Source organism: Chamaea fasciata, unplaced genomic scaffold (assembly GCF_029207755.1).
Source record: "Chamaea fasciata isolate MVZ Bird 193981 ecotype frontalis unplaced genomic scaffold, bChaFas1.0.hap1 SCAF_1, whole genome shotgun sequence".
Lineage (NCBI taxonomy): Eukaryota > Metazoa > Chordata > Aves > Passeriformes > Sylviidae > Chamaea > Chamaea fasciata.
In genome coordinates, this window is record NW_027094086.1 from 35,149,076 (window position 1) to 35,174,070 (window position 24,995).

The 24,995-nt window shown below is 43.0% G+C and overlaps 1 protein-coding gene across 1 annotated transcript; it reads right to left on the bottom strand.

Moving 5' to 3' along the window:
* Nucleotides 1-3,745: 3,745 nt before the first annotated feature.
* On the bottom strand, nucleotides 3,746-22,188 carry VXN (vexin). The gene is made up of 8 exons (XM_066205094.1): nucleotides 22,005-22,188; nucleotides 20,435-20,507; nucleotides 18,877-19,049; nucleotides 15,888-15,943; nucleotides 9,980-10,115; nucleotides 7,472-7,533; nucleotides 5,724-5,809; nucleotides 3,746-4,928 (listed from the first exon to the last, which is right to left on the bottom strand). The coding sequence occupies exons 3-8, from the start codon at nucleotides 18,941-18,943 to the stop codon at nucleotides 4,742-4,744; spliced, it is 594 nt and encodes a 197-aa protein (XP_066061191.1). The 5' UTR covers nucleotides 18,944-19,049; nucleotides 20,435-20,507; nucleotides 22,005-22,188; the 3' UTR covers nucleotides 3,746-4,741.
* Nucleotides 22,189-24,995: the final 2,807 nt, after the last annotated feature.

Sequence of the window (24,995 nt, forward strand, 5' to 3'; positions counted from 1 at the left end):
CTGATGTCAATGTTTGAGTTTAAATATTTTCTGTATAAAGTGTGTGGTATTCCCTCACATAGTCATGTGTCTGCGATTGACTCTTCTGGCAACCCTGTTTGCTACAGGACCTGTAAAGTGAGAGTAAAAGGGGAAGAAAGGTGGGCAAGGCATATCTGAGGTGGTTTTTTCTTCATGCATCAGTAGGAATGATTTTATATATTAGCCTAGCCTAAATTCACTGCAGTTTATTTAAATAAAGCGGTATGCAAAGTAATTATACATATTTCAGTGAGTAGCTCTATCACAAAGATGGTTTTGAGACAGTGGGGAGAAATTGGAAAACTTTTTTTGGGGGGAAATTAATTACAAATGACTAAGTGAGATGGACGGTCATCATGCAGTCTCTTTCTGTCAGGTCAGTGCCCTAGTCAGTCTCTAGTTCTGGGGAACACCAAATTATAAGTTGACATGAAACAGGTCTGAAAAATGCATCTTCTCACAGATGTTATAAATTGTGACAACAGGCTTGTGTCTGGTAGTGCCAGAGATGTTTTTGGCTGCACAGTTAACAACTTCTCTCTTTGGCAGAAAAATGGTAAAGTCCACTTATTTCTGTAATCACTATTTCACATTTTTCTGATGGTGTGCTGGAGTCAACCTAATGCAGCTTTCTGTACAACTTCATCTGGAAAATATATTGCACATCCACATCCTCTTCTCTATTCATGCTGGTATTTTTAATGCACAGCTGAAGGTCAGGTATTCACAAATGAGTTCCAAGCAGAGGCCAGGACCTGGAAAAAATCTGTGCCAGCTCCTGTGGTGTGGACAGTCACTGAGAGAACACTCCTTGGCTGCTCATACTAAATGTAGATGGTGTCTGTAATGGAAGAGCCAGAGATGTGACAACTTTTCACCAGAGCTGTGTGACTATGGGCAGTGCAGCAGGCAGGAAATAAGTCATCCTCTAATGGAGAGCTGTGAAGTCTGGGTTTGGTGGACCATGGCCACACCATATGCTTTATTCCTTGTATCCTGAATTTTTCCCCTTGCAGTCCTGAGTCACCTTCCCTAGGCTGGGCTCTTTTGGTCCTGTGCCATCCACCTCAGGTTGGGCCGTGGGTCAGCAGGGGCTCTCCAAAGTCAGGGCTGTCTTTGAGGTAAGTTCAGTGACTTTGTTGACAGCTCAACTGGCTTTTTTTCTCTACCAGAGCCTTAAGTCCCTTTCAGGAGTCTCTGTCTTGGCACTCTTATTTGATGGGAGGAAGGTGATGCAAATGTCGTGTCTGGGATGTGCTTGAGGTCAGGTGTGCAAAGGTGTATCTGATTTCTAAGTGCTGACAGTGCCAGGGCTTCTCTCTGAACGTCTGATAACAAAATGGTTCTATTACCTGTACGATACTGGAGCTACTCACAAATACACCTTCAGGCTGTGGAGAAGTTCATGTTCTTTGCTATCAGGGGCTCACCTTTTTTCAGTACCATACACCTTCCTTTACTTGCCACTAAATGCTTCCCAAAAACTCTTAAGTCTCTGAGACCCCCGTATGTAACCACGTGCTATTTGTTTATTTTGTTGTTTGTTTTTTTTTAAAGAATAGAACATACTTTTAAATCAATAAAATAAATATCTACTACAATACAAAAAATCTCCACAGCAGTTCCTGGAATACAAGGAAATTAAATACGCTTCTTGTAAATAGCTCCTTCTCTTGTAGATCCAAATTATAAATAAATAAATAAGAAAAGCATAAATACACATGTCAAGATACAGCAATTATTAAGAAGAAATATTAATCATCTCCACCTCCATCCTCATACTGCTCAAAGCTATTAACAAATTAAATACTACTACAATGCAACTTCCTCAACAAGCAAAACTCTTGCTGCCCTGGAGTGTGTTTGGGTACTTTATGGGCCATGTTAACTACAAGGGCAGGTACCACAAATGTTCACTCCCTCCATTACACCTAATGCAGTAAATGGCCTTTCCCCAGTGTCTGTCCATCATCCTTATTTTTCCTTTGTTTAGGAGAGGACAAAGGGGAAGCAGTGATTGGTTTTCTCCCTACTCTTTGAATGTATGTACAGCTATGCAAGGGAGCAGTCCCACTGAATTTACTAGGTTTACCTATATCTGTGTAAACATACATATATGGGTTTCTGGCAGGAGTTCTATGGGCTGAGGAGGGGACTGAAGTGTGGTTAGTGGTATTTGTGAAAAGTGTTTCAGAAAGTCTTGAGCATGGCTCCAGCTTGGTTCAGTTGTAGAGAACCTGATGTTGGCAGGGTCAGGGTGCTCAGACTGTTGCACAGGACCAGTGTGCCAGGCTCTAATTTAAAGATGGGGTGGACCCCTGTGAGAAACCTCTCACAGGGAGCTGTTCAGGTGTGCAGCCTTCAGTGGGTGTCAGCATTGCTCTCTTATGCCAGGGCAGAGAACACATGGTCAATACTGGGTCACCAGTGCTAGCACGTGGTTCACAAGGAACCGTGTTCTCCTTCTTTCCCAGGAACACGAACTAAAAGCTAGAGAGCAGATCATCCCTGTCTTGGGCTGCTGGGCCAGAGAAGGACTTTTCCCTTTGGTAATGAGGAGGGAGAGTCTGTGTTGTTTCGAGGTGCAAAGTTTTCCTCTGACCAGTTGAGCCCTTCTGAAGGAGGAGCCTGTGACTGAAGCAGTGATGGGCAGCTGAACGGGAGGGCTGACAGAGGTATTTCATGAAGGTGTAGTGCCACTCTCTCCCCTTGGCAGACTCTGGACTGACTTGCCTCTAGGAGCATTAAAATCCATAGTACATTTTCAAGTAAGAACTTCCATCCAAGGAGACTCAGAGGTGACTTTATCACTCTCTACAACTTCCTGAAAGGTGGCTGTAGTCAGGTGAGGGTTGGTCTCTTTCTCCAGGCAGCAACTGACAGACCGAGAGGACACAGTCTTAAGCTGTGTCAAGGGAAATATAGGTTGGATATTAGGAAGAAGTTTTTCACAGAAAGAGTGATTAAATACTGGAATAGTCTGCCCGGGGAGGTGGTGGAGTCACCATCTCTAGATGTGTTTAAAAAAGGACTAGATGTGGCACTCCATGATCTAGTTGAGGTGTTAGGGCTGGGTTGGACTCGATGATCTTGAAGGTCTTTTCCAACCTACACGATGTGTGATTCTGTGATTCTGTGATCCCCATCCTTCTACCATTTCCACCATGTCCAGCCCTAAATAGGTTTTCCCTGTTGCCCTCCTTGCAGCCATCAGGACCATGTGCTCTGTAAAGCTACTGGCCTGTTCCATTTGTTTTCCTATCCCACAAATTTTGGTTGCTCAGGCTGTCAAGCTGCAAACCTCTCCTGTGTGCTGCTCAACCCAAAGCCAGAAGTCCTGGCTGTCTTTCTCTCCCATCCAGGTACTCCTTAGTACTCCTGACCAGGTGACCCCTGACCGGTGCCAGCTGCCCCTCACTACCATGGCATTGTCTGTGGTGGCATCTCAGTGCATTTCACTGCACTGGCTGCAGGCAAGCAAGTTTCAGATGGGAGCTCCCTCCTTCTGCTGCTGTCACAGAGTCAGATGTTTATTTTTAATTTATGCTTTGCTGCATTGGCGGTTAGGTTAGAGGTCATCATTACTATAAACAACAGGAGATACGCCTCCTCCCAATTTAAATATAAAATTCTGTATTTAGGGAAATCAGTGGTTTTAATAGTAACTAGGAGAGCACTCACTGAAGGCAAATACTACTCATGACTAATATAATATTGTCCATAACAGTGACAACTTTTTTTGTGAAACTATTTTGTTCTTTTTTTGAGAGAAAAACTGAAGAGGACCTGACCAGCAATTTCTAAATTGAAAAAAAATGAGATTTTTTTTAAAAAAGAAAATTGCATTAAGTCCACGTATTCATAAGCACAGGTCTCTTACATGCAAATATCTTACACTTAGTCACCTAGTTGCACCATTTACATACTTTCCTTCCCCCTAGTATTTTGTGCACTTAATGTAATACCCTTTACCACATGGCTAGAGGGTAAATTGCTGACTACCATTTCACTCATGAGCAGGTTCTATGGTAGAAAGTGTCCCTTGAGGTTATCCTGTTGTTCATAGTTTGATCTGGCAGGACACCTTAAAACACAAATCACTTGTCACATAGCAAAGTTTGGTAGATATGTTCACAAACTTGCTCAGTTCTGGCCCATTGTTTTAGAATTTTTGCATCTTTTACTCCTGCCTTGAAACATCAAAACTGAAGGAAAAGAGATGTTTAGCATGTGTCATTCAGCCAAGCATATCGCAAGATGAAGTTTTTATCTCATGATATGAGAGGGGAAAGACGACAAGCAGTGGTGCACAACAAGTAGATCCCTGGGATTTAATGGCACTCTGTAATCAATCTGTTGCCTTGCTGGAATACACAAACCTCTTCGTGGGCTTCTCTTGTTGCAAGTCCGAGCTCATTCAGACAGGACATAGAAAATGGTGAATGGGTCAGCAGTAGTCTCAGCATTGAGTCAACATGTAAATCTAGTGGGATAGTTGGGATTTTAGTGTAATGCAACAAGGAAAGGCCATTGAGTTGCATCATATTCACCATTTTTGCCTTTGTTAGCCTTTCTCCCACTGTTCTGAGGCAATGGCATCAAGTAATAAAAAGGGTATCATTTTCCTGGATGAGCTGTGCTGTGTCTGTTCCCTCGTTGAACCTAAAGCACCTTGTCCTGCTAAAGGACCTTCTGCCTTTCCAAGGGATGCTGAGTCTAATCAGTCCGCCTCAAAGGCACTGTTTGTTGCCCCCAGGTACTCTGACTTCTTCTTGTGCTTCATCCACATCTTCCTCAGGAGGCTGGGTGTCCCACACAGGTTGCCTCCTGTCAGTGGTAGGGAAGCTTCTGCTCCCGGTGGTAGGGCCAGGTCATACTCTGTTGTCTTCCTCCAGTGCTGCCTGTGGCTAGCAAATAAAACACAAGGTGTGCACAGAGTGCTTCTCCCTGGCCCTTCTCCCCTGCTTATGGCAACCAGCCACTCAGAACCAAGAGCTGCCTGGCTGCAAATGTGTGTCCATGCCTGGCCCAGCCCTGGGATCAGCAAGTCTGGAATGAGCAGGGGCTCTGTGGGTCAGGGGACTGGGATGCTGTGGCCGCCACCTCTCAGCTTGGTGCCTTTGCTCCCTCACAAGGGTATGGGCTGCAAGTGGGACCACCCTACATGCATCCTCTCTAGAAACTGCCACCCAACAAGGAGAGGGGGATTGCCCAAGGAGAGAGCTGGGCCCTTCCACCAAAGTGCCAGGGACCATGCAGCAGTGATGAGCTCCACTGGCTGAGGGGAATTTACATCTCTGTGTATGGAATGCAAGGACACTGTGACAAAGAGCTAGTTACCGTCCCTCAGGTGGCATCTCAAATCCCACCCAGATCCACGTCTGGGTTAACTGCCTGGTGATGAGTGCACTTGTGCTATGGTCAAGCTGTTCCTTAACTAGACTTTAAGACAATTTTTTTTTCTTCAATTAACTAAATTTTCTAATTACATTTTAAGGCAAATATTACAGACTTCTTAGGAGGAAAATACTTTCATTTTGAGTTAGGATGATTTTTTTTCTAGTGATAAAGTGGAGCTGTAATGGGCACTGAGACAGCTGTATAAATGGGCATGGCTGATAATAAATTCAGCATCACCTTTAGCAATCTCTCCCTGCCTGTGGGAAACAAGAGGCATGGCTGGAGGGTGGGAAGGGACTTACTCTTCTGTAGAAGTGCGGTTGCGTGTGGGCGAGCCCGTGACAGCCACAGCTTTCACTGTGATATGGGCAACTGGAGATGGAGGAATCTGTGGGAGGATAAAGCACATCATTAGGAAATGCCACTGATGAGTGGGGACACCGGTTCATCTGAGGAAAGAGGCTGTTTTGAGAAAACCAATAAATGCTGTAAATCTCTTAACAAGAGAAAGCAGGTTAAGGATTTGACTGCCCAACTCTCACCCACACAATTAGCAGTTGCTCACGTGAATGTTCTCACTGAGCTCAGCATGAGCGAGAGTTACATCCCCCATCAAAGAAGGAACACTTGCAGAGCTTTTTATTCCCTAGTTTTTGTGTTTAGCTTCCTGAGGCAGTGAGGTTTTGTGCAGAGTGGGAAGCCTGCCTCTTGCAGCTCCCCACCTTTACAGCTGCCTGGGGAGCAGACGTCTCAGCCATCACAGCTCCTTGAGCATTTAGAGATGTTTCCCTGTTTTGTTGTGTGCTGCTCTGTGGTGTGGGGACACCCTGGTTATGCTCCAGTTCTGCCATGGACCCACAAAAGCCTGATCATCCATTCCTCCTTGTCTTATTTGATCAAAAATTGCCTGCCAGCACTGAGTCACGTTTTCCCATAAACAGGTCTCTGAGAACAGCATATCTTCTAAGATGGTAAGTTAAAGTGTGAGTTGCCCAGAAACAGAAAAAAAAAAGTCAAAAATTGTGAGGTAATCTCATTATTTCAGGCAATAAGCACACTTATTGATTTTACTGGCAATCCTGAAAAAAATGTTCATAATATTGTCACTACCATAATTGGTTTTAAGATTTCTAGGGCTATTTCTCCTAGGATTAATCTGAGACTGGCTACATTTAGGTGTGTTTTTCAAGTATCCTAAAACTTAGAGACGTTTGAAATCACTTTTGCAAGTATCCTTTGAAAATTAACTATGTTAATAATTGGTAGGTTTAATTAGATTCATTACACTGAATAACACTAATTTTAACTATCCTTAAGTATTGTACTGTCATTTTCCTTAAGTGTAGCCCAGCTATCAGCTAACAAGTATGCTTCAGCCATCCAAAAGAGCCTTTGAAACCACAGAGTTTTGATGACATGGTCTGGTGTTGGCCAGACACTATTCAAAATAATTTTTTCTCATTGAAAAAGTTAGTTTTTATTTAATGTAGGGACTGTGAAAATTAGCAGGGGGATTGTAAGACAAAGAAGGGAGGGAGAACATTTTAGTAAAGGTGAGTAAATTTTAACAAAAATATTTTTTCTGTCTATTCAAGAACACATTTTGGGGGTTTGTATGATAATTTTCCCATCAACTATTTATTGATGTTTCTGACTTTGGAGATTATTGTGTCAGGTTGGCATTCTGGAGAAAACAAATTATTTGACGCTTGTTCCACTTGAGAATTTTTTTTTTTCCCAAAAATGCGAAATTGCCTGAGAGACAAGAGGTTAATTTTTCCCAGCTCTTGCAGGTGGCTGAGCATCCAGAACAGGAGCCTGCCTGTTTTGTCCCACCACTCTTCTTGGTTCCTGAGGGGCAGTTCCCCATCCTATGTCAGTCTCTGCTCCCAGATAAGGGATCCTCTGGCATAAATGACATTTCAAGCTTTAACAAAAGCTGGGAAATCTGCAGGTGCTGCAACAGACTGACATGCTGTTACTGTGGGACATGCTGATGGGTACAAGGCTTTAAGCTGCATTGGTAGTTGGTCTTGCTCTATTTGCTTACCAAAGATTTTCCATCCAACAGATGATTATAGGACTTGGATGACTCTTGTTCAGTAATTCCTGCTGCAAAGCATAAGAAACATGATATTAGGTGCAATTATCCCTTTGGCACAGCTTGTATGATAAACCTCCTTCTGTACAGTAAAACCCAGATATGGACAGAACCCAGACACAGGTTATAGTCCCACCAGATTTGATTATAGCCAAGGGAGCAAAATGATCATCTACTGTGATGTCAAAATAAGTGATTGTGGAACTGCTTAAGCCATTCTGGAAAGTCTCTCAGTTTGCTCCTGGACTTTTCAAATGAGATGATGAGCTGCCCTTAGTAGACCAAGCTAAAGCGAGAGCCCTTTCCCACTCTGTAAGCACTCATGTATCTCTAAAGAGAAAGAGCCCAAATGCTGCTCTTCAGCCCCCACTGCAGGTTTGTCCTGCCTAGGAGATCATTCTCTCTTTTCTGTATTGCTCTGGAGAGTTATTATAATCTAGGCAGAGATGTGTGCTATGTCTACCCCATCACAGGGAGGGATTTCGTGTGGCTGAGTGACATTTCTCTTTCTGCTGTCCTCAACTCTGAAGTCTACCCTTCAGTTTCAAGTAATCGCTCATCTGATAACTTATCCATGGATAAATGCTCACTGACATTCCTGCTCATTGTGCCAAGGAAATAAATGAGTGAGGGATGCCAGATTTTTTTCATGAGGCTAAATCCTCCTATTTGGCTGTGGGAATGTGGACCTCTCTACTGCTGTGACCAATGGAGTATAAATAATGACAGCAAATATGGAAATAGCCAGGGTTCTGCTTATAGTGCTGCCTGCAGCATGACAGCAATCGGAACTGTCTCCTCCTTCTGGGGGCAATATTTGACTATGATAAATATCCTAACCAGCTTCCCGCTTCCCGCTCCACCCCTCTCCAGTAATTCCATTAGGTACCTTACTGTATCCCTCACGTCAAAGTTAATGCAATTACCTCCTCTCATCTTGCATATTAGGTACTAACAGTATTCAGCAAGTGGATCATCAGTGCTTCAGCTAATGCCCATCTCCTTTCCTTTTATTTGGTTTTGTTTTCTTTTACTTTATCTGATTCTTCCCTTCAGCCCGTCCCTCTTATTAGATACAGAAAATGTTCTTGCAAACTTTTAGCAAAATATCTAAGCAAAAGAAAGCTCTCATGGCTTCAGGTTTGTAGTTGCTCCCCTCAGGGCAGTGGTGGTTGGATGCAGTGCGAATTCCACTTCCAGAAGTACCTTCTCACATGCTGGCATGGACTGTCCTGCATTGCTATTTGTGCAGGATTTTTGATGGTAGCAATAGACATGCTAATGGCCTCATCTGTGTTCTTTCGTTTGTTTTTTTGTTTGTTCTAATTTAAACTTAATTTCCAGGTTCTGCCTACTCATTTCCCTTTCTCCCTCTAGGAGACCTGTTTCCCCCTTTTCTGCTCTTCTTTTTAGATTCCTGCAGCTTTTCTCTTGTTCGCACCTATCTGCTGTCCTTTACCTCTCATCTCCCCTAACAGCAGAGACCAGCAGTCCCTCCTTTCTGCCTCTCTGGCTCTCTGCCATCCTTTACCCTGTAGCCAGTCCCAGCCACTCCTGTCCCCACTCCAGTCCTGAAGCTCCAGTTCTTTTTCCGGCCACATCTTGGTTTGAGATCCTTTCCTATGGTCCCAGGCTCAGTTTCTTCCTTTCCAGTTTCCCAGGCCCCGCTCTTCTCTGGTTGGTGTTCTTAATGGGACGGGTTATATGCAGAGTGGTTGCAGACCAGTGATGTGAGGAACATGCACTTTCACAGACCTGCTCGAGAGATTTTGCACCTTTTAACATCCAAATATCCAATTTCTCTTGGAAAAACATGCCATGTGGGATTTCTTTAGAGGCATATGACTTGACTGCATCTGGGTGATTTTTCAGAGGAGAGCAAAAGATGTGTTTTTGATTAAAAGGCCATCCCATGTGAAACTGCACAGCCTTGGTCCAGCTTCAGTCTTCCAAACATAACACACCAGTGTTGGAGGAGCTGAATAGCCACTCTGTTTATGTTTACCCATCTCCTTGGTTTCGTATTGGCAAGCTCTATTTTTCCTTCACGGTTTCTCACAAATATGCTGAACAAGCTTTGGTTGCCAAAAAATCAGGTCTGTGGCTGATATCCAGAATCTGAAAATTCATCCCAAATGATTATATTCTGGCTAATTCTAAGCAACTGACCAGGGATCTTATATAATAGGATGACTCAGGCAAACTCAGTAATTTACTATTTATCATCTCTAAAATATTGTCAGGGAGTGTTCATGGCTCTGAATAAAGCGAGTTTATGACTCTGAATAAATTGAGCAATGCCACGGTCATTATCTCATTAATTCCACTGGATATTTTAAGCATGGAATTATCCTCCAGGTACACAATAAAGCGCCTTCTTCGCTGCAAAGCCTGGAAGACTGCAATATCTAAAAACGTTCTGCAGCCACATCTCTGGGGCTGTGGCTGTGCACTTACCGTGCTGGGCAGCGCCCTTGGCAGGGCAGGATCCCTGCAGGCAGCCCTGGCCCCGCGCCTCCTGCTCACCCCTGGCCTCGTACAGCACATGCAGGAGCTCGCCCTGGCGCGGCCGGCGCTCCGACACGGCCACCACCTGCAGGGGAGACGAAAAGCGCCCCGTTACATCGGCCCCGGGGATTAAGTGGGTTGTCGAGGTCATGGGGGAGCTGAAAGGCTGCTTGTTCTTCGCACTGCTTTGCTGTAGTCCAGAGGGGATTTTGTCAGGTGGGGACTGTGGGATTTGTGGGATTTTGTTTTTGGCTCCAGCTTCTGGGCTGTGTAGAGAAGTATGGGAAAATCCTGCTGGGTCTTTCTGGGACCCAGCTACTCAGTTGCACCTTTCTGTATTCTCCTCAGGAGACTGAAATGTGCCCCTTTCCAAACTCTACTGCATAATATATGCCTCTGAGACAGCTCAGATTTATTTTCTTGTTGCATCATATCTTGGGCAACCAGTCAAACTTACGCAATGCGAATTACAAGTGCTGTTTCCTTATGCTCTCTTCTGTCTTTTGAACTTACTTACATATTGCACCCAATAAATGACTACAGAGAATACGAGGCAGAGAGGACTTGCTCTCCTAGAGATTAATTTTCACAATTTTTAGCTCACACAGACAAAACTCACTGACAGCTGCAACTTTGAGCATCAGCTCCCCTTGGTATCTCCAACAGCCCTTGAAAACAAGCATGAACGAAATCAAGTTCTTTTCTAATCAATTATGACCAGGCCATGGCATTCACTGTACTGCCACAGGCAACTGGGAAGGCCAGAGCTAATGTGAGTTTGAAAAAACAGGGATACACCTCAAAGAAGTGGATTCATCAGGACTGTTATCCAGGATGGTCTGGAAAGAGTTTTCTCAAGAAGATCAAAGTTCCAACAGCAGGGACAGAGTGTTTTGTACTTTGTTGGTGTTTTTTTTTTAAATTTTATTTTTATTCTTCCCCAAAGACTTGCTGCTGTCATACAGAGAACCACTTAAACAGGGTGAAGAGCCAAACCAGCAAGGAAACAAGACATGTGGCAACTATTCAGACTATTTCCTATTAGACTTACTTATGTTGGAAGATCATGAGAAAAGCAGTTAGTTGCATCTAACTGATGACTACTAGTTGCTGTCTACATGCTTTAGATATAAATATAGTTATTTTGTCTCAAGACTGAGACCAACAACTGGTCAGACCACTACTGGCATGGAAAAAGCCTTAATTCCTTCTATTGCTCTGCCTTTTAACACACAGTCAAGATAAAAACAAGACCCTATTCAAGCATGTCCCCTCGCACCAAAGTGTTCATTCCCTCTAATTAAGTTTTAATTCAATTTGCCATTAATCCACAATATTCTGTGTATACGATTTTTTACACAGACATAACAACACATGCAAACCCATGTTTTCCAAAACAGGAAAGAAGAAAAATTCCGACCTAACCACTTGTAATTCTTTTGTCTTCATGCACCCTCAGGAGTCTGGACAAGGCTACATTACCTACATACTACTGCCTAGTGGGATGAGGAGCAGAAACTATCCAACAACAGGCAAAAATACTTCTGGAAAAGGCAGCTAAGGCAACCAAAGCCTAATCCAAGGCTGAATAGGGGTTTTTCCCTATTTCTGTGGATTTTGACACACAGCCTAACATGTTCCATATGCTGTAAACTACTAAAGACATACCAAGTGTTCAGTTAAAAGTTAAAGGGACTACTGGTGTCTTTGGAGACAAGCACATGCTAAAGGAGGCTGCAACTGGCTCCCAGCTCTACTGATCACAAATTTGGAGCTGCCAACAGAGCCGAGCCTCAGCATTGCTCTGATGTTTCAGAACGAGGGTGATGCTGCTTGTGAGAGGCCTCCTGTTGCTACTTAAGCTGTTGGCATTTGCTTCCTCCCTGCTGCCCCTGGAGCAGTTCCAGCACCTCACCATCCCTCTGCAGCAGCTCCTTGCAGGCTTCAGGCTCTGCATCCACACACGCCCTGACCACACAAACCTTACAAGCTGCTCACCAGAGCATCACCCCCTTCACCACAGTGACACCAGTGGAGACACCTGTCTTCAGGACTAATGTGATGAGACTGTGGCTGGCAGGGGTCTCTAATGACAGCCCTCGGAGTCTGCCTTTGTGAACCGAGCTCTTCCAGTTTTCAAGGGCACAAAGCTCAGCTTTTCCCACCATCTCTGGAAAAACGTCCAGTGCTCTTGGTCACACTCAGTCTTTGCTGGTGTGTGACAAAAAGTGTCATCAACCCTCTGCTACTGAGACACCTGAGGTCACTTATTTTGCATTGTCATGGAAAGCGCATTTTTGGTAAGCAGGATGATGGCTGCAGTCACCTCTAATCCTGAAAGTGGCTTATTTGATCAGTGTAAACCACCATGGACTTGGAACTTAACATTCTGCCTACATGTTGCACAGGATGAAATACAGTTTGGGGAAAAGAAAAGGATTTTTATCTTGATTAATAGCAAGGATTATTTAGGTACATTGTCTGTGTTTTCGAGATTTATTGTTACAAATGATATCAGTAATGCCAAAATGCCTTCAGGCAGCAGAATCTGTATAAATAAGTTACAGTGCCATTTTCCATTACAGCTGGAGACAACGGTGCAACCTCCATAATATATTTCCAGTGAACATCTTTGCAGCATTTGGTTGTAGCACATTTTTGGAGTTCCTTATCTCCTAATTCAAGATTTCACAGTGACTTTGGCTACCTCACCCATTACTGTAATATGTAAAGACTTATCTAGGTCAGGAAACTAAACCTGCTGTAGCTTGGTTTTGATTTAAAGTGGAGCTGACATTTCTCTAGGGTACCTGGGGTAAGGCAGAAGGATCAACTGGGAGTCACTTTTCTTTTCTAGACATACCAGGCAATTTAAATCTGCACAAATGGCAGAGTCAGCCAAACTATGCAGAATTAGCAAACTACTAAAAAAACCCCTACTGTTTTTAGAACCTGTAAGTCCTTTGACTGGCCCAGTCTGTTTGCAGGACAGTGACTCTGAAATTAGAGCTCAACAAACTCTCTTTTTATGGACTTTGCCATGCACATGAGAGCACTGAGGTCTGGCATACCCACTGCTGGAATTAGCTGTGTTAAGAGGGAAGGGGTACGGAGGACACAGGACAGTCACAGAGAGGCTGTTTCAAACATCCTGATCCTGGACGTAAAATCTCACTGCCGACTAACAACCATCCAGAAAAGGTGACAATTCAATATCTGGCTTTGGATAAAACTTTGAAAGTGCCTGTTAGTGAGAAAATTCCAGATTTGTAGAGTTATTTTGATGGCCTAATGCTGAGCTAATTTTTAATGTGGCAGCTCAGGCATGCACAGGGGTATTTTCTACTTTCTTGCAAAATAGACAGGTCCTGGTGTCCAGGCAGTTCTACCCAAGGCATTTTGGGGATAGAAGAAGAGAAGGGAAGGATCTTAACTCTTAATAGGGCAATAGGAACTGCAAGTATACATATTGGTAAAACACTCAGCTAAAAAAAAAAAAAAGGTGCTTTCTCCTTTCTGTTACCCTTCCACAGTCATTATCATGCTTTTGGGATGAGTTCTTGTATGTGATGGAAGTTACCCCCCACTGTCAGTAATTTGAATGTTAAATCACTTAATGCTACACTGCTTGAGTATTTCTGCTGCAAAAAAAAAAAAAAAAAAAGGTCTGGCAGATGTCCACGTTGGTTGCTATTTTTGTCCTTGCTGAGGATTAAAGTTGTGCACCCACTGCAACCACCACAGCAGAAGATTTTATGTTAGCTGAGGCATTTTTACAGCTCTGACTGCAGGTGCAAATGTAAAAGTGAAAAATAAACAATCATTCTGCAACTTTTCTGTGGGTCTAGAAATTGGCAATCACAGCTTCCTCACAGGCACGTCTATTCCAGTATGTGCAATTTACTTCAATGCTTGCTTATGAACTGTAAGCAGCTGCATCCCACTGAGGAAGGGGAATGTCTAAGAGTTGACTGTGCCAGTCACTTTGGTTTGAGAGCCATCCTTGTTTTTGTAGCTGGAGCTGCAGACCATTCCTCAGGCTTGGTGTTCCCACTGCTAATATGATGCTGCCTGCATCATGACTAAGAGCCAATCAGAGGACATCCTTAACTGGGGTCAGGAAAGCCCCAAAGGAAAAAAAACCCCAATCCTCTTAAAATACAGCCACAAAACAGGGACTTTCTTATCTCATTTTCTTAGGCCTTTATGAGTACAGCGCTGCCACAGCAGCTGATCCAATCCAAATTAAATATTAGATGATTCCATTTAGTAGAAACAACTATCTCCTGAGATTTAGAACAAGATAACAGCCATAGAATTACCCTTGATTTTGATGTAAGCCAGCTGAAATTTTTCTGCTGAATAGTTCTATGAGAAATATTGTCCAAAAAAAACCCCAAAAAACCTGAGCATTTTGTTTCAGCATGTCAGGATAGTTCACTTTTGGTTTGGACTTTTTTGCTGTTTTATATTGCATGGCAAACAAAATATACCAGAAGTTTGACAAATAAAAGTAGGGTATCTCAAAATGGCTTATTGTGAGTAATACTCCAGCAGTCTGACTCATCTTCCTTTGGAATGAGGAGTAAATCTGAAATCTCAGCCTGAGCTATGGGACAAAACCAACCAAACCAAAACTGTCACAATTTGGGAAAATAGACACATGCATAGTTTCTACCCAAAAAATGAGAGATGTTACTGACTCTTCCTGGGGACCACTTCAGGTGTTGTGTGCCGTATTGGGATCCTGTGATCTGCTTTAATAACCAAAAGAGAGGGTTGGAAAGAATGTGATAAGGTTTTTTTCCAGTGCACAGGTAAGTGTGGTAAGCAGGAGGACCTACGGTTCTGCGGGGAGATCAGGGTATCAGGAATACAAAGAAAAGGCTCCCTGAAAATGAGGGTGGATTTGGGAAGTAGGAAAGGGCATGGATAAAGGGAAGGCCATGGAGCAAAATACTTCAGCAAAGTGCTAGAGAAGAGACAGGTCTGTGGTAAGAAGGAATGCCTTGGCAGAAGGGTCTCAAATGTGTAAGAAGTGCTGTGAATGCAGAAGAGACTGTCATTCCTGCAAATCAGCTAGAAGGATTGTGGAAGGGGTTGTGAATGGGTCAAGTGGATTTAAGGAGAGAAAACTGTCTCTGAAGACAAGAAACCTCACACCCATGTGTGAAAGCACCTTGCAAGTCCTTGACATTAACTTGCAAGACATTTACTCAGAGCATGAAAAACGTTCAGTTATTTTAATTTTGGGGGTACCTCCTCTGCAGGGAGTGGGTAAAGCTTCCTCTGTGCCCTCTGCACCGAGGCTGAGGTAAGGACAAGCAAGCACTGCTGGGACCAGGGGACAAACATCCTCCCTGGGTCTCTCAGTGCCAACTTTTAGGGTCAAAGTTACAGTCCATTGCTTGGTGTTTTTCTCCCAAATTCCCTAGGATACCGCTTACTTGATTAACATGATTATTACTATTATTTGATTAACACTGATATGATTTGGTATGATTTGCTTACTTTTCATCCCTGTGTGTCTCTCTGGACTTATTGTGAAGGCTCTATGGACAATAATTTAGTCTATGATTCCCTCAGATGGCCGGTGTTAGTAAGGCACTATGTTCATTTGGACTGGCTCTGCATGGCAAGACCATATTTTGTTTTTAGCTTCAAAGCACTTCTGTAAATAAACTGCAGCTTTACTGAAACTCCCCCTTCTGTTTCCCACCCCACTCCCTGCATCAGACACTGATACATTCTTTTACCCTGGAAAATCTGCTTCCCATTTACCCACAGCTCTTTTGAGGGTGTTCATAACTAGAACGTAAAAAAAAAAAATAGGGAGAAGAAAAGAGATTTTTCTTACACTCTTTGTTAGGATGTGAGGTGTAGCTTTAGCTCGTCTTCGGGCAGGGCTACATGCTGCAAAAAGAAGGACAGGAACATGGTCAGGATGCTGTGGAAGTGAACACGTGCCTACAAAAGTCCTTTGTAAGAATTCACTGGGGGCATGATGGGAAGAGGGGGGAGAAAAAAGAGTTTAAGGAAGATTCCAGCTGAAACAATCCAAAAGCAAGCCCCTTTTGATGTGATCTCAGAGGCCATCCTCTAGCAATACAATACAGAAATCTGTGGTCACAGGGCCACAGCCTATCCCGAGTTTCTGCACCACTCCCATAGGCTTCCAGGAAGAACAACCCTTCTCCTTTCTCAGTTTTGAACTGGCCACCCACCTGCCAGTATTTCAGTAGGAAATGAGTAGGGTATACATTAAATTGGAGACTATTATGATTTTATCTGGTTAGAGACTTTATCAATAAGCTCAAACTCTCTCATGACATTATTTCACTTTTACTGCATGATGTGCGAAACACAACATTTGCACTAAGCCTAATCTTTTCCTTTTCAATCCTCAAAATGACCTATTCAGCTGTTTTGCTTGGGACATTTTGCTTAAAGTCTGTTCCTCACTTTCATTTCTTAGACCCATGAAGACACCAAAATCATAGAAACACTAGACAACAGACACACAGGATGCCAGGCCCATAAGCCAAGCTTTTGTCTGGACTGAAGTGATTGGGTTGGGTGATGGTTTTAGTGGACTAAGTGAAGGCTCTTTTAAACTCTTGTTGTTTGAGTTAGACATGAAACTGGCCTGAAAGACTGTGATACTCTCAACTCTCCCTCTCACCATATCTTACCCTGGCCTTGTGTTCAGGCCACCGGAGCAACAGGATTTAGCCACCAGTGACAGAAACAGGCTTGCAGAAAGCTGCCAAATGTGGGGAATTAACTCCAATTCTAAAGGCTGACCCTGGGGGCAAGGCACATGAATGGGGGTTTCCTATTCAGGCTCCGTATATAATCCAAAGGCTTTGAAGAGCCAGGAAGGTTTGTTACACGATGATGGGTGACTCCTACTCCCCAGGTGAGCTTTCCTTTACCTTGTTGGCACACATTTAACTTGCGGCGCTTATCGTTGCTGAGTATTACTGTTTGCAGAGTTTTGGAGCTGTGGAAGCAGCTGGAGGTCATCCAAGGCTGCTCCTTACTGCAGCCAAACTCCTCTCCTCAGATGGCAGGAATAACAAGCGACTGGGCTTTCCAGGGCTCTGCTACAAGCAGAGCTGGCAGGGAGACCAAAGTCACTCTTCCTAGACAGCCTGTGGGTGTCTAACAGCTATCCCTCCACACCCCAGTGAGGATATAAGTACTGAGCATTAGGAGCCCACTGGAGAGGAAATTCTGGCCTGTGCTGTGGCTGTAGTGAAACAGGACAGGAAAATGGGAGGGTCCCTGTGAGCACCCCGTTGCAGCACAGGGCACTTCTACACTGAGCTCGTCACAAGTAAGTTATCTGCCTGCCCAGACTGTGCTAAGCTGTCAGTATGATTACAGTCTGTTCTGCACGGTGTGCTATCCTCAGGCGTCCTTACTGTCTTCTCCTGCAGGACACATTTTATATTTTAAACCATGGTGAGTGTGGGATGAAAGCCAGACAACCACAATGAAGGCGGCTTGGTTTTTTTTAAAACTTAGGAATATGCTGTAAGTTGTTTTTGAGGCAGCTTCCATCACCTTTACTTCTGGAATTTCACTGTGTGAGGACTAAACTAATTGCTCATAAGCAAAACACTCAAGTGCAGAAAAGTTTAGTGATGCAAGAAATTATCTTCTTGTCTCTCTGGTATTTTAGGTATTTTTACCACACAGTGTAAGGAGTACAGTTTTTTAGAGATTCCTACCAGAAGCAAGTGCTCTTGTGCTGTTAAAGCTGCTACCCAGCCTAGTGCAAAAGACACAACACATAAATGTGCCTAACAGTAATAAATGTGTCTACTTTCAGAGTACATATGATCCACAGTCCCTCATCCGCTGTTGCCTGCCAGAACGAGTGGAATAAGCCTTACAGGGGCTGAAGAAAGGCAAGGCATGAAAGGGAAGTCACAGCACCAGCAAACATGCAATTACTTGAATAGGCATTGAAAGCAGGGTGAATCACAGAGGTAGCCAGAAGTGACCCACTTGCGTGGGAATACAATGGCAGCAATGCAAACAGTGGGGCTGCGAGGCTGTCCCTGCAAACACGAATTTCTGCAGAGAGTTGGAGAAGGGAGAGAAGAATGAATCCTTGCAGATGATGTATGTGGATTTGCAAAGGATGTTTCTATGTACAGCCCAGATTTGGGGCAACAAATACAATTACAGTGATGGTTCACTTCGTCATTTCCACTTATATTCGAAAATTAAGCAGCTGAGAGCTCATGCTCGCAGCTTGCAAGCAAAGATCTGATCTGGCCCCACAATTTGTTTTCCCTGCTTTTCCCTGCTTTCTTGTTGCTGAAATATGCAGCCATTGAGTTTAAACTAATTTGTTCAATCAAATGCAGGCTGGGCTTTGTCCGGTTCTTACTCTTCATTAGAAGCAATTAATGTTAATCATGCATTCATTTCCAGGGCATGGCTTTGGAAATGTTCCACTTATTGAGCCAGCAGACTTAAATTCAACATTCATGCACTTCACCCAATTCTAACTGCTCGCAGAACTTCATTCTCTTTTCTATTACACAGAAAAGCCACACAGTTGCAAGCTGTCACTTTAGCAGTTACCTCATAGGTATAGCAACACCGATTCCAGATCTCCCAATTTTGCCAGAGCAAAGATTTTACAAAGCCACAATATTGAAGCACCTGCACGGATTAGATTGAGAAAGCAGCAGCAAGTGCTGGGCTGCAGGCAGAGCACGGCACAGCAGAACAGATGAGCTGCTCTCTTCACATATTTCCCCTCTGCTAAACATCCCATCCCTCTAAAAGACAACACCGTAGCTGTTGTTAGATTTTGATGTACTCACATTTGGAAGAAATCACAGTGGTGAAAACTTCTAAATTTTCATCGCTGCAGCTGTAAATCTGGTGCATTTTCCACCTCTCCCTACTGACTGCCTTTCAGCTTCATGCAACCGCTCTGAACTTCTGGTAAATAGGTTTCACTAATCCAATCTGGCTCTGTGATCATTGTCCAGATCTACAAAGGACAGACTGATGCTGTGATCTCATCTCATTCCATATTCTTCATTGCAACATTTTATGCTCCCATCTGCCTTTCTATGAATAATATTAACACAAAGATTTAATTTAGCTCTTACTTAAGCCTCTACTCAGATAGGAGCATTTTATTTTACATTTCCTTTTACCAGTGTGGAAAATCCTCTGCAATAAATAGCTAATTATTAAAGTCTAATCTACTGGCAAGTGTTTACAGGAGTTCTGCAAAGATATTTGAAATAAGTTTACATTATTGGGTTAAGTGCGTACTGTAACACATTTGCCAGAAAAAATTGCTCCTTACATATTTTGAGGACATGATTCTAGGCATATTAAGAAAAACATTTTGTGCTTTACCTTTTCATTTCATAAACAAATACTGGAATCCTGGGTTTTTCAAAATAAAATTTCAAAAGCAGATGTCTAAAAATGTCAGATGTGCATAGATCTCCATGCCCCCTACACGTCTGTGGTTGCAAGGGGAAGAAAGGTGGCTCAGTCATAGATGGGTTCCTGACTTGATGTCTCTGGGGCCTAATCCCATATTTATGCACTTCAATAAAGGTTCTTCTTCCCTAAGCTTTTCATTTCTTAATAGTCCCACCAGAAATTGTTCCTTTCCAGCTCTATGAATATCAGCCCCCTCAGCTTTTGGTGACTTAATGCTGCCATGGACACCCAAGACAGAAAATTTTGGCTTGCAGGCTTCCAACAACTGATGTAGTTGGAGCACTTTCAAGTGTGAATAATGATATTAAATTATATCAGTCTAATGAATAGCCTTCATTACTACCACGTGTGTGCCTAATTAACACAAAAACAAGCGCTGTCTTCTCCTATAGATGTCTGCCACCAACCGTCCCAGATGGAAAGTGCCAGGGAACATGGGCTGTGGCTGTCATATTGATGAACATTTCTTATTTGAAATAATAAATATTGGTCAAATAGACATCCTGAGCCTGGAAGCATTTTGGTAGAGTGGAAGGTGTTTCAAGAAAGCAGCGAGCGAAGAGAAGCTGTTGTCACTTCTCATCTCCCAGGGAAGCTCCTGCTGTCCAGGGGCAGCAAAGCCTTTGCTGGGCTGGGGGCATTGTCCCAGGAAACTGTGCCGTGCTCGAAGCAGGCAGTGGGACGGCAATATAATCAACCAAAAGTTCAATTAGTTTTTGATTTATTGCGCCACATGTTCTGCTTGTATGACTGATGTCATTAACATCAGGCTCGGCTGGCGCATTCATCTGTCCCTGCCCGGCTGCCTCTGAAGGCGCACGCACTCAACAGATGGGGAGCTGCACGGGTGCGAAGGCAATTGTTTACCCCCCTATTGTCCCTGTGTCAAGCAATCAACCCAAATCCATTACCCACCGAGAAAAAGATCAGCGCACTGTCCATTCAGGGCTGAATGGGGCGGAGGCGGTTATGCAGGAGGCTCTAAAAGCTTTCAAAAGGATAAAAAAAAAAAAATAATGAAGACCAACACTGAATAGTCGATAAAAAAAAAAAAAGAAAAAAAAAAAGGAAAAAAATAAAAAGAAGCTATAACAAATCTAACCCACCCTTTAATTCACCTTCAGATATTCAGAGTCCTAGGACAAGAGGGGCACTTTTGGACCTAAGTCATTGTTTTACTAATTCTAGGTATGATCTACAGATATTTTCAAATCATAGATGGGGTTTAACATTAGAACAAGTCTTGGGTTCTTCATCCTTTGAGGGTTGGTGGGATATGGAAACTGAAGTGAGACTCTAGAGCTGGTCACCAGCTGGCATTCACTGTTACAAGGCAGGTAGGCTTTGGGTACATCTTTATAAGGCACAGGATGCTCTGGGGACAAATCACTGTACAGAGTGCTGATGAAAGGCACTCACATCGCTTTCGGACTGAAAAATAGGGCTCAGGAAGACAGATATAATATGCCACATCATGGATACTCATCTGGGACTGAATTCTCCCCTGTCAATGAAAAGGAGTTTTCTTCTCAGTTTTGTCCAGATCTTGCACAGTAGTTGAGCACTACGAATGCTTAGGGTTTTCCATGAAATCTTAATGTGGCTTCAAGAGAAGAACTGCACATATTGGGCTACTTTTTTCTACCTGTGTAAGATATATTTTGGGCAAATGCCTAGTGTTGGTTTTATCTATGAAATAGGTGTAATTATATCTCCAGGAAGTGTACTGCAAAAGCTCTACTGCACGCTACCTGATAAAGAAGTGTAGGCAGTAATTTTAGACTTGGAGGAGAAACTCTCCACGATGTCCAACCTAGGAACTGCAGAGCCACATCAGACAATCTCTCATGGTATCTCCTTCCAGCTCCCTACTCACCTAGCGAGAGTCCAGTCTGTGGTGGGAGGAGAAAACCAAACAGGTTTTGACTCTACTAATATTTTATTTTTTTCTTTTTCCTGAAACTACATAAAATGTCTAGAAACCAGGCTCAAATCTTTTCTCTTTTCTTCTCTGCTAAAGTGAGGAATAAGCTATTGACTTAATTCAGTCACTGCAGCCATGCAAGACCCTAAGGAGTTTTTGCCCTGGGGTATATCTTTGACCTAAGACTCCTAAGTGAACAATTTGAATCCAAATTCCTCTCTGTGGGCTATGATATAGCAGTTTACCAAATAACCACTCTCTGTGTTGATGTTTTGATGGGATCAAAACATTTCCTGGTGCCAGAACAAGGTTACCAAAGGTGAGTGGGGGCAACTGAGAAGGAGGAGGAGGTGGGGAGGGAGGAGGAGAACTCCGGACATGAGAACACACACATGCTAACATGTCTGACAAAACACACATCTAACCCTACCTGCAGGGACAGGGCAAGTGTTTGGTTCTTGGGAATGTGGCTAGAAAGGAGGGAAAAGTGAAGAAGAAATGTTTTCTGAGGCTGAAAGGAAAAAAAAAACCAACTTGAAAACAGCAGAAGGCTCAGCAAACCTTGTAAAAATGGCAGAAAAATCCCATAAACTGGTGAAATGTCCCTCTGGGGAGTTGGCAAGAGTGCTTTTTCCAAAGCCTGAATCTGTTCGGATATATTTTGAAGAAACATGTAGATGATTGTCCTGTTTGCCAAGTATGCCAGAGATGGTCAACTTGAAAGGAATCAAATTTAAAAAATATGGTTACAAAAACTGTAATTAAAACTTTGATTTATTTAAGGTAAGAATCAGAAACCTCTAGACCTTATTTATCCTGGCCTCTCTGAACAAATGAATCCCTTTTCAGTGCAGTATTCTTCCAGTGAAATTGTTGGGACGCAACCTGATACTCTCGACATGTGCAAAGGGTATTGCCAAGGGATTCCCTGGCCCACGAAGGACAAAGCTCTTCCCAAGGCAGGTCTCTGGCTTCTCCCTGGATCTTGTACCTTGTTGCATAAGAGGCAAATCTAATCTGTACTGAGCCACTTGAGCCTATTTCTTACTGTTAGCTGGGCAATATGATAAGGATAAACCCCAGGTATTTTTGGAATAGGATTGTGAACCAGGGGGATGCGTAGATAACCATTTAAAAATAAGATGGGATGAAACTGCACATGCATACTGCAGGCATCTACTCTACATGATGCAATGCCAGCAGCATTTTTTTTGTGGAAGGAAACTCGCTTTGTTTCAGTTTAGGGCCACAGAAATACAACTGCAAATAACTGAAAAGGAAAACCAACCAAAAAAGCAAACTATAAAGTGAGTTTCTCATACATAATCTTCTGTTTTTCTCTGAATGAAAGGAATAGGGAGACAGATACACTATCAGTAATTTCACCTCACACTTGCAGCAGACAACAAAACTATTTCAAAATTGAAGTGGCACCGCACGGCTTGAAGGTCTGTGAATAAGTGAAGAATTTTCAAAAGTATCATGTGAATTTGCATCTGTCTAGAAGCTGCTGTAACAGATTTTTCCTGGATGGGAATAAGATTGAGGCATTCAAAAAACATTCTGAACTTTTAATTCTCTGCAGGGAACCAGGAGAGAGGGACGCAAGAGCTGTGCAATTTGAAAAGATGAGTGCACAGGTTTCTCTGCAAAACGGAAAAGGAGATACCAGCCAGACCTGGAAGTCAGGCTGAAAGCATCCTCCCCCCTCAAGTTACAGAAAGATATTGCAGAATTCTGAAAAAAAGAAGAAAAAGAAAAAAAGGAAAAAAACCACCCCTGGTTGGCTTATCTTAAAAAAGTTACATATAGGTAATTGGGCATTCACAAATTTGCCCTAAGCTTGTAAAACACACTTGAGTAAGTCCATATGATGATTAGGTAGAAATACAATGCCCAGCACCACAAGGTTCCAGTCCCACAGAGCTTGTGCCAACAGCAGGGATTGCACTAAGCCAGTATTGAAGCTAGGGCCAGGCTGAGCACGTGGAGGCTTAACAAGCTTTCATATACTGGTCATGTACTGGTAATCCACAGAAAGCATTAAAAATGTCAACAAAGGAGCGATATGTCCAAACAGGGCTGTGACAACAATAGTTCATTAAGATGCTAATCTTTAACTACATTTGTCCCAGATTTATTAATTTTTCAAGCTAATTGATCAGTGAGGTCTTTATTCCCCTGATAAACCACAATGATTTTTAGATAGGGTTTTTTCACTCGCAATTTTTTCCTTCAAAACATTTTAAGATTATTTCAACTATGGGCTCCTGCTATAAACATAGCAATTTTTGGGCAAACAAACACATTAATCAAAGCTTTTCCTATGGTTTCTGGATTTAGGCAGTGGTAGTCCTCTTGCTGCAACTGCATCCTGAGTCTTGTACTATATGCAGTGAAATCTACTCTTGGGTAACTAGGCACAAAATACTTAGGATTTCTCCAATGGATAAGTCTAAAGAGTAAGGCAACCTGAACTGTCACCTTACATATCTCGTGTGTCCTCACACAGCCATCAAGCTCCTTTTGCCACATGCAATACATGTGCTCCAGTGGGGATGAAAGGTCTTTGGAGGGTATCAGATGGCATTGCCTCCTCTGGCTTAAGCTCTGTGTGAAAATGAGATTAAATTTAAAACAAGGACCATCATTATTTGGACTCAGAGACCATGGGACTAGCAACTTAGAAAATAAGAAGTAGAAGCTGCACTAAAGGCACAAAAGCAGGATCAAATTTATAAGACCCCTTTTGATCCAGACTCAAGTTATGAGGCCTGTGTGAAGAAGCAAGGGAGCACAGGAGTTGGCAGTGTGACAGAGGAGGCTTCAGAATTGCTGTCTCTTCGAAATGTGATTATTTTGAGGTATCTCTTGTGCAGCCAGCACATCAAATACCCATAGAGCATACAGGTAAGAGCCTGGAGGGGGGAAACCGATGTCAATTACCCTAAAACAGTTTTTGCTGAGATGAGGCGATTTATCTGATCTTCCTGCTGGTTTGGTCTTTGTCCTCTCCACTGACGCTGCAGGTAGGGGTGTCAAAGATCTTCTGCTGTAAGCACTTGACTTGTTTGTAGGAATCTGATTAAAGTAGATCACCTCAGATAACAAGAGGAATTAATGCTGCAAATACATAGGAGAGGATTTTCAAGCTTACAAGCTACATAGAGGTCAGTACTTTTAAAGTCACGTAGCAGCCTCTGAGATCTCTGATTTTCGCAGAACTCATGATCGTTACTTGTCCTTTTCCTTTATCTTGTTAGCCTTTACACTTAAGCATTTGCCTTTATTACTTCAGTTCTACCTGTAATCTTTTTAGTTGCTCTGTCCACTACTAGAAAAGTACTGTACAATGCTAACCCTGGGAGAAAAAAAAAACCCCAAAAGGGAAGAGGAAAGAGTTTTTGTGGGCCTTGCTATGAACATTGCACCTAATAACTACATAAGTCTAGATTCCTCATCCTTCAGGTTTTAAAAATATTTTTAGAATGCATATTCTTATTTTAGATGTCCCCCTGAAGTCTGATCCTCTCAACGCCTAGACTCCTAGAT